General features: G+C 32.9%; 1 protein-coding gene across 2 annotated transcripts in view; it reads right to left on the bottom strand.

Annotated features, from left to right (window-relative positions):
• Positions 1-9,621: 9,621 nt before the first annotated feature.
• LOC123714016 (orexin/Hypocretin receptor type 1-like) overlaps positions 9,622-11,050 on the bottom strand; it is a 105,245-nt gene continuing 103,816 nt past the window's right edge. For both annotated transcript variants that reach the window (XM_045668009.1, XM_045668010.1), the window contains exon 8: positions 9,622-10,567. In XM_045668009.1, coding sequence (XP_045523965.1) covers positions 10,254-10,567 — 314 coding nt within the window. In that variant the 3' untranslated portion in view covers positions 9,622-10,253. The remainder of the gene's footprint in view (positions 10,568-11,050) is intronic.

Raw genomic sequence — 11,050 nt, 5'->3', positions numbered from 1 at the left:
TAAACAAGCGATCTAAACAAAATCGCGTTAAAATGAGAAAATAAAAAGTTCTGTTTATATCTGGTTGTAAAACCTTAACGATATCGTTATTCTGATGGAATTCCGGATTATTTTGTGGTAATACTTCGGAGTTTCATGACGCTTTCATGAGCTTTTGTAACAAAGATGCAAAGCTTTTAAGTTTCAGCTTAGGAGTAATATATATAACAGCTCTAGTGCGGACTCAGATATTAGTAAACGTAATTTCAATTTTAAAAAATATTTAAAGAGAATATTGACTACATGACCTGGTGAACTACGTATACCTACATATATTGGTGTCAAAACTTAATACAAATATTTAAAAACAGATCAAAAATATTGTACTTCATACTACAGTTATGAAATACAAATTTCTGATGACTAATGATAGCCAAGTGTCATTATTTTTCTCTAAAAAGACATCAAATACTCACGCACATACGAAAAGTTTTTATGGGAATTTTTTTTTTTTCACTGCTTAAACCTTCCCTGAACTTGCACAAATATTTAAAGATAATTAGCAAAATCGGTCCACCCATTCTCGAGTTTTAGCAAGACAAGAGAACAGCAATGAATAAACGAGTATATAAGTGCCGCAGCCAACCAGCTTTATTGGCCCTTCAATTAACAGCCTAGCCTCTTAACTAAACAGCGCCGTTTAACTAGCGGCCTGAATGATATTGAGCTAGTTGATCAATCAGATGAGTTGGATCTATGACGTTTCATTATTTGCTTAGCCTGTTGACTGTTAATTAAAAATTAGTTCCACTTTTCACCTTAGCTAGGCAGGCGTTGAAACTATTTCAACTGTCACTGTGGCGTCGGCAAACCACAACTTTGATGGTGTTTACCCAAGTTTAATGCAAAACAACAAGTATAATGGAAGAGTGTTGTGACAATAATATGTTCAATTAAGACTGACTCGAGCAATTTTAATGAAATATTCTTTAGGTCAGACGTTTCATCTTATTATATATATCTGTCATATGGCCACTATATGATACGAATGCCCTAAGAATTAGCCATCCAGTTTATTAAATGTTGTAACAAACGCTACGGCTGAATATCTTTAAGGCCGCTAGTTAAACCGCGTTAGTTATTAAGCTATCCTGTTAAATGAACCGCTAATTAAGCTAGTTGGCTGCGATATATGCATGACGTTTAGAATACAACCACAACGTGTAGTAAAACGATAAGTGATATCACTATGTATTTTACATCTTAGTAGATTGTTGGATCAAGTAAAATAAGAAAAACTTGCAGATTTTGAATAATTAGCTAGTTTAATTGTATTAATGTTTTTTTTCTATTTTCATATTATTTATTATGTTTGCATGTAAGTCCTTGTCACCGAAGTGTGCCGAGCGTTGGCAATCTTTTATGAATATTTATTAATTATTTATTTAAATAAACAAATATTTAGAATATTCTTTATCTTCCTTTAAATTTCTACAATTCGTACATCGTATCTTTAACTTTCGTACTAGCTGATCTGACAATGATCTAAAATTATCGTGATTCATGTCCTTTTTTAAATATTGTCCAGTTCACTGTTTACATATGTTTTAATTGCTTTGTTTTGTTCCATTATTTTTCTCTAAATACCTAATGTTTTTTATGTATTCTCCATAGTAGCTTATCATTTAAAAAAATCAAACGCACAACTAAATGCAACACTCGTCAAGCGAGTTTGCTTTTCTTGCCGAAGCCGCGCACAAATTATTTGACGAGGTCAATTAGGTATGTGCAACTATTTAATCAAGTATCGTTTAACAAATTCATTAAATTACGTGTCAGAGTGAATTTACTAGACTGAAATTGGGACGTGTATCGCTCATATATACATAATATTAAGTTTTTCATGTAAATAAAATATAATTTTGTAAGGAGAATGAAAGTTCTTTAAACATTATTTTTGCATTTCTTGAGATTACCTTATCTAATTATTTTTTTCTCTCTTAACTACAGGTTTTAGCCTAATCACCTTGTTAGCTGGAAGACTTACATGGCCCACTCTAAGAATTTTTTTTGCTAAGTGTGTGAACGACTCCCGTTGTAGGACTGCCCTGGTAGACCTTTAACTGTTCAAAGAGCATACTCGTCCCTCAAAGACCGGCAAAACACACACTAAAAGAAAGGTGATGTCTGCCTTTCATGAGTGGAATTGTTTGCCTCCCTCTCCAATAAAATATATAGTACATTTAACACACTTATACACGAACAATTCAATAACAAAAGGTCATCTTTAAAATTTTGTGCAACTTTCTTAAAGCCAATTCATATAGATTCAAAACGTCCACGCGGCTACACTTAATTATGCCGACGTGAGTATACATATGATTATAAAAAATATAGAAGATTTTCCCGTTCGTTGACTCTCCGGTGGATTTAAAATCGTTTTCATAGCTAAGGCAACTCCATTTGATTATAATATAGGATAAAATATATCCTTACATTGTGGTTATCAGTATATAGTTTTTAACGTATTTTAATTCTAGAATTTTTCTAAGATACGTTTATGGATAAGGCTTTAATTACCGACTTAACTCTAAGTATGACTTCTGAATATAAAAAACATATTGGATTTTGACGTCAAAATATAATACAAAAATCAGAGTGCAGCTGTACCACGTTTCATTATTAGCATTATAATTAATTAGAACTAGTTGGTTTGGAGTAGATACTCTTGGGTTTTAGGTTCAAATACACAGGAGGTACTGGTGATCCCAGAGCTGGTGCTGGACTATACGGCGAGAAAATAGCCAGCAAGGTACACAGCCGCAGGGACCAAACTTTTTAAATTTGTTTTAATTTTCTATTTATCACGTTTTATTATTACTATATAGGTTCAGAATATTGTAAATACTGTATATTTGTGTATTAGAACTGGTTAGGTATTAAACATTCTTGTTATCTTATATTTGATCAGTCTCTGATTGGTTTTGTACCAATCCTCGCATGCTGGGCTGGGCCGCCCGCGTAGATTTCGTCTACGTAAGATTTTTTTCGACCTTTCAACAATAAATATTAAACAAACATAAAACCACAATTCAATTTAAAATTAAACCTTTCTTTTAAACTACATAATTTAATATTGAAATATGCGCCGGAGTTTTAATTAGAATAAATAAAGAATAACACAGTTGTACCAACATCAATAATTTATTTCGCATTTTTATTCACATTTAGGCTTTAAATAGACATTAACACTAATCGAAGAGAAAATACTTATTATCTTACTTATCCATAAAGTATACTATTAAATGATGGAACTATAATAATTTGCAAGTAATTAACGTGCACCTTATGTAACTAATTAAGGCTAATAGTATATAAGAACAGAAGTAAAATTAAATTTTACACACAAACTATAAATATTTAAACATATTTGCAATAGACACAGGAATAATATTTACACATAAAACAACACTTGACGATACACATATTTACATATATATTCTGTTAGGAGATTGTAACGCTACGTAATAATGTACAATACAGAATATTGGTGGTTCAAAGCAAACACGAATTATGAAGATCTTTTGAAACTTCGACGGATTTTAGGTACATTTACAAACTTTTGATTCGTTAAGTATTTGAATCATTATATACAAATAGTTTCGCTTGTTTTTATACACTTTCAGTGTGTCAAACTATAAGGAAGAGATTATTTAAATATATTTGGATCAATTAGATGCTTCACAATAATTTCCATACAAAAATTATTTTTTAAAGGTTTTGGAAATGTGCCATCAAAAACGTAAGCTGTAAAAAAACAAGACTAGAAGCTCAGCCTTTTTCTATCGTAAAAAGTTTAATGTCAGTACTGGGACCTTCTGTCTTTTTACGTAAATAGCTAACCTAACAACATCGTATACTGACCATATCAATATTACAATTTTATAAATTTCAAAATACATTGACTTTGTCATCGCAGGGAAACACAATGTATCTCACAAGTAATAGATGATTGTTTGTTATGTTCGCATTCTTATATTGAGTTTTTGAGTAGATTTTTAGTTTAATTAAAAACATATAATATACAAATATCTCTTTATAATATTAATCGAATTGCATACAAACAGTTTATCGAGATGGCAACACCACAAACACAACTGAGTACATACATTAATTTACTAAAGCTACTCTAAAACAACCAACAGGGCTCGGCAATTTTTAACTTTGGTATTGCGTGATCCGAAGTTTACGACAACAGCGCTTTGGATATTCGGAATTGAATACAAAAATTTCATTATAACTATCGCTTTATGATTGAATGTATAATATGATTCATAGCTCAATAACCTACAAAGTCCATAAAACAAAACACTATCTTTTTTTTAAATTAATTACAGGATTCGACGTTTAGTTTTCAACGGGCAGCGAAAGCTCACGCTCTCGTTAAATTCAATGTCATATGTTAATCAAAAATAATGTTCGATTACTCATTTTAATGATTTGTTGGATTAATTTTGAAGGCTATTACATACATACGTCATTGGACTATTACAGAATTTACAAGAAAGCGCTTCGAAGCTTTTGAGATCGGATTACCGTCGCATCAGCTGGTTCCAAAGAGTGACGAATAAAAGAGTCCTTCAACGAATCGGGACGATACGAAAAATACAAAAAGTCGCATATCTGACGCGTTTAACGTCATCATCGATACGACTTGCAGCTTATATTGAAGGGCAAAATTCGAGGCAGGAGACGGGATGGTAGGTAAAAGTAGTTGCGGTTGCGAAACAGGAGTGGACAGGCATTACGCTGAGGAACTGTTTAGACTAGCGCAAGAAAAGCGGCAATCAAATTTGTTAACAACCTTTAGTAATGTAATTAACTGTATTTCTCATTAACTCCTACACACACACACATGAATGTCGTTACCGAGTCATGTCAATCGTAAAATATGTATCGTATTTAGGTTATACAAATTGAATATGAATGAAGCGAATGAAGATATATAATACATGTCATATGTAGATGTCGTAATATATAGATTTTGTGGTTAATTAATTTTTCTTCAAGAGCTAACGCCGGCCACAGTAGTCCATCAACTTACAAGTACAAAACTATCAAATTAAATCACGTAGAGTGTAAATATGCTTTCGCTTTGTAAAATTTCACTTTGAGCAGTCTGCGAGTAAAGTATATTTTCTGCAACTTAATTTAATTATAGAGCTACCAGAATCAGTTGCTGGCTTGGATAAGCTGTCACCCCAACATCTAAAAGAGTTCATCATTCAGTGTTAGTGAAACAGGTACTCGTCTTTTAGAAGAAGCACTACAAAAACTTAAAAATAAAATGAAGGGAAATAAACAAAGCTATTGTCCCCATTTCATATGGGGCAAACTTGGTTGCAGTCACTAAAAACGGTGGATGAGGGATGTAGATGGTGGGTGGGGTGGGGATGAGGCCAATTGGGAAGCACTTTTCGTAACCTCGAAAATTACATATAAAACATTTTTGAACTAACACAACTTGACTTTAGAACTAATGGCTGTGATGCCGCTATGTTCATGTCTCATGCCAGATTATGCAAATACAAGAGACTTCAGGCAAGATTCAATTGAGACTGAATACCGTAAGCAAAAATTGAATATTTGAAACAAAGGAAATACAGTGACCCCCGGACGCAGGAGACCGCATTCTAGGAAATTGCATTTAAAAAATACGAACAACGTTTGAAAATAATATATAGTATTAATAATAACAATTAAATTGAAACAAGTGCAAAGGTACGTAAAACTAATTATGGATTTGACAAATCATAAATTTCACACTACAAAAAATATTATATATGATATATGGGGGACAGAATTCGCGGGGTAACGGGTTGAATAAGGTTTATTATAGAAGAATTTTTTTTGAGACAGGAGTCTCGTCTCTACAAATTACTTATAAGTTTTATTTACATTTAGTTTTAGTTTGTGAAACAGAGTCCGAACTAATCGAATAATTAAATTATGTCAACTATAAAATAAACAACGATTTCGAATCAAAGATGTTTTCATTATTGAAGATTGAAGACTCGCAGAAAACGCGAGAATGTTACCAGCATTTTAAGAACCAGTACTTGTTTGAAACACCCTTTCGGTTAAGAAGAAAATGCTTTAAAGAATGTTTATACACTAAAACATCGTTAATCGAACTCATACAATTAAACTCTCATAATGTCCGGTATAAATTGACCTGTCTTGAGCCGTTTATCATTGTGATAAACGATCCATCTTGGAGTTTATTATTGCGGTACCACAGACGAGGGTGGTTAAATGTCAAACAGATCTATGTATAGTCTGTGGATAATTTTTTTTCATTAATCTTTGAAAACTGTTAATATTGTAACGATTTTTTCTTGGAAATAAATTGATGCGTCAAAATATCATTTCAATATATGGTAACTTTTGTTATGATTACGAAGTGTTAATTGTCTATGCGTATGAGTTTTGTGACATAGTCTGTGGTGTGCTGATTATATATTTTGTTAAGTCACTATAATGATAGAGACAATATATAAAGGTTAATAAATTATGGAGATATTAATAATTATTCTTAATTTTTTTTATAGAACCGCCAGGAGGTTCACCTGATATTAAGTGATACCCATTGACAGTCTCAATGACTCTTTAGTGAGTTGCCGGCCTTTTAAGAACTGGTACGCTATCTTATTGAAGGACGCTAAGTAGAATTGGTTCGGGAATACGTCAGTGGGCAGCTGGTTCCACATAGTGGTGGTGCGCGTCTAAACTACCTTAAAAACGCTCAGTTGAGGAATGATTGACGTCGAGGTGATACGGGTGGAATTTCGTATTCTGACTTGACGTCCAATAATGAAACTGAACTGCTGTTAAATGCGGTAGAAGATGAAGAGTAACCCCATATCTCTACGCAATAAGAGACCAAGCCGTTTGGAGAGGCATTGGTCGTCAATGTTCGTTCGCCCAGAGGTGAGAAAAGTACTCAATGTGGAGCCAAATTTGCGCTTTAAAATACACATGCGATTAAAAATAAACCAATTTAGAAATAAGAGCAGCGCATTGGATTAGTTTGTATAAGTGTTTCCTGTGTTTACTAAAAGAGCGATAACTAAACATATACATTTTGATATGCTAGTCATGACGAGTTCTCATGTAAAAAAGTATGTATCTGGTAAGATACAAAGAAAAATTAAGCTAAGCCCATGGACACTCTCAATGCCAGAGGGCTCCTGAGTGCATTGCCTTTTAAGAATTGGTAGGATTTTAGTATAAATTCCTATGAAGAATTCTGGAATCAGTTATGATTGTCCGTACCCATATGTATTCAAAACATTAAGAGATACATTCCCGAATCTACTGAGGGATCCAACGCGATTGTAGGTGTCATCGATCATCGCAATGTATTAGAGAAATAGCTACCCAATCAATTATTAATCACGTTACAGTTAAGAAAACACAACATAATGCTGTCAAGCTGGTGATTGGAGTTTCAAAGGCACAAAGCTTTGATGTGTGAGGTTCTTAGATTAAATGTTTTGCGATACTAACATAGAATATGACGTAATGATTTGTAATTTATGAATCGTAAGATTACCTGTTAGGTTTTATTATTTTTATTTTATACTAAGTTTGGTAATTCTAGAATTTTTCAGTGTTACATATAATTTTATTTTTATTGATTTCGTTATGCACGCTTAATTTTTTTTCCTTACTATTGCCTGGAAAGCTTGTTAACGATAGGGCCGCCCGTTGCGTTCCTAATTTGTTTTTAATGGAATCTTCTTTAAATAAATAATATAATTGCTTTCAATTATAATTGCATACTAGTTTGACATTGTTGTGTATTTCTAATTGATCCATAACATATACCAATTTCAAGGCAAATATAGGATTTATTTGTCGAGTTGTATTCCCATTCATTCCATCCTGATACTTTGCAAGTTTCAATAGTGACTCTTTCAATATTGACTTGTACCACAAATTCCAATTACAAACCGGGATGAACGGTTCTATGGAACTTCGACATCTTACAAGTAACTAAAATACACTCAGGGCAAAGTTAGTTGTTAATAAAATTGTTATAATTATTATTGTCTTCTTTAAAATGGCGCTACAAACCTTTTAGGTCTTAGATTTCTGTTTGTTTCATGATCAACTGTCAATCTAAATAGGCACGTATGTGAACAGCCTCCTGTGCCTGACACACGTTGACTTTTGGGACTATGGCAAGCTGGTTTCCTAACAATGTTTTCCGTCTCTGTTCGAGCGAATGAGCAGATAGAAAGACAATTGGTACACAGCCGAGGATCGAATCTCAGTGATGAGAGTCGTACGCTGAAGCCAATAGGCTAACACTGCTCATAGTCTTTGCAATACTGCATACGTAACGGATGTAAATTAAATATTGAGGAATATCAATTATTATTGTCAAAAGAATTATTATTATTACTCTGTAACTAGAATATATTGTCACATCTAGTTGGAATTCCAAGAGATAAGCCCTTCGGATATTGGAAGATCAGGGATTTTTTTGATGACGTCTTCATTGGGTTTGTGTAAAAGTCAATCAATTGGAAATCTTTTGGTATTATAGAGAACCACTGCATACTATAAAATGTTCTAAGAATGGAAAAGACTAGTTCCAGGTCTCTACGTCCAACATTGATTACATTTTTATTGAGTTATCTTAAGGATTAATTTGAATGAAAGAAACATTTATTTAGTTATCCCAACTTATCTTTAAGTTACCACCACCGATTTTCAGTGGAACTAGCTGCCCACTGAAGTATTTCCGAATGAATTTGACTTAGGGGCCTTTACAGAGCCTTTAAATTCTTAAAAGGCCAACAACGGACTCGCGAGCCGGCGGTCTACTGCTGGTTGGCCTCCTGTTCTATATCAAAAAAAATATCTACTTATTGTGCTAAGAATATTATAGTGTTCAGTTAGAAGTGCTGGAAATTCTGGTACATTGATTAAAATCTGAAAACATGTACTTATAATAAATGTAAACTGGGGCGGCTGCAGGACATGCGGAAAATAATAAACGCTTCAAATATAATTTTCTCCTACGATTTTGTTCCCTTTGGAGTAGAGACTCTTGGGCCGTGGAGTGCAATTGCAATCGGCCACTGCCACAGGGTACACCAAACTTTTAAAATTTGTTTTAATTTTCTATTAATTCATTTTTTTTATTACTAGTAGGTTAAGCAAACTGAAAATTTTATATATTTATTATTATTAAGTTTTATAAATTTCTTTAGCCGACTATTTGAAAGTATCGGGATTCATATTTCCCATTTTCTTTACTTTGAGTTGAATAGAGAACGTTGTTCCACGAACTTGGAGCTTATTAAAAGATAACGTTTATTTATAGAGTTATTAGTTTTCATAGAAGCCTAGGAAATGTAAGTTTGTGTAATGCACATTTTCTTTTCAAAGAAAAATCTTTATTTATCATGAAATTATTGGAAATCCATGCAAACCACAACAAATCTTTTTATAAGTAAAATACTTTTACATGCAATAATAATTTTCAATAATTTACATCTCATTAAATATTATTTAAAGTTGAATATAATATAATTTATATACAGAAAATATATCATTGATATATCTATTATATATTTACATTATACTCTTTGATAGCAATTAAAACTAAGATTATTTGTAACATTCATTAATTAAGAATATTTCAATAAATATTTATAATATAAGAGAACCGCAGTGTTTTTGTCTGGTTTAGGACTTCCAAATTATAAATAACCTTAAACGAACCTGGAACCATCGACTCATTACACCTAGTTTGTAAATACTTTGTATAACATATATTTAAATATATTTATTTGTCCAAATATATGATGATATTGCACTTATCAATACTATAGCTTTCACATTTAGAAATTATATTTTATTTGTTCAAAAAATATTTATTTTTAAATAAAAAAATATTTACCGCCCGCCTTCTCTTCTTCTGTAACTGACAATAATGGAGTTCAGTTAGAAAATCATTGGTTGACATGTCTTCGGACAATCGCTGAGTGAAATGTGTTGGCAATCAAACTCGATTATCGAAATTAAGTTCTCCACTCCATAAATTGACGTTAAGACATTATCTACCTTCGCTGGTAATTTAAACTACGATTACACTTAGACCTCTCCAATTCAGTTATATCATTACGATGGTCGGTGTCACTGTATCTTTCATCATTTCTCTTAAAACAATGGCATTCTCTTCGTTCATTATAATTCTGTCATTCTATGACATCTGTTGTCAATGTAAATCGAGCTGATTCACTGATCGAATCATCACGTACCTTGAGCCGTCTATTTCCATTCATATGTTCGATGAAGGACGTGTTTGTGTTTCGCAGATCGCGGTGAATGTTATTCGAAGGCGAGAGGTGAGTTAGACGGTAGCTCGCGCAGGAGTCGTTCCTTCGTACGACAGTTCGTGTGGTGCCCGCTCTTGAGCTGCCGATGGGGGCGAACGATACGTTCTGCTCTGGCGGTGGCAGGCAGCAGCAGCATTTGAAGTAGGAACGGTGGAACTCGCGTCTGAATTTACCTGGAACAAATGTGGAGTGATGCAATGAGGATGGGTAATTTGTGAGGGTTTTAAGCTGGTTGCTGAATTGTACCAAAGATTCTGAGGTTTCAAAAGTTCTTATGTACAGTAAATTATTTTTTTAAATTTTCTTTACGACAGTGCCTTTTGTTTACTGCAAGAACCAATGGTTATTATAATAGACGCGAATATGAACTCGTCAATGAACTAAATCATTAAAACGACATCAGATATGTATTAAAATTGATAATCAAATCTTTATTTTTGTTGATTCTACGTAAATTGCTGCTGGAGCATGTTTGAAAAGCCAGGCCTTGCAACGTTTATTTGCCAAAAAAACGTTCGCCAACAGCATCTATAGAAAAACCTCCAGCAATTGTCACAATGCTTATTTACACAACACTGCTATTCATAGATGTATAAAAACTGTTACAGTGCACTCTAACAGTTTGTTTATAAATGACACAGGAGTGACAAAGACAA

The sequence above is a fragment of the Pieris brassicae genome, chromosome 9, assembly GCF_905147105.1.
Source record: "Pieris brassicae chromosome 9, ilPieBrab1.1, whole genome shotgun sequence".
In the NCBI taxonomy this organism is placed as follows: Eukaryota; Metazoa; Arthropoda; class Insecta; order Lepidoptera; family Pieridae; genus Pieris; species Pieris brassicae.
The sequence above is the reverse complement of the archived record's forward strand: the minus strand, read 5'-3'. Positions and strand labels throughout refer to the sequence as shown.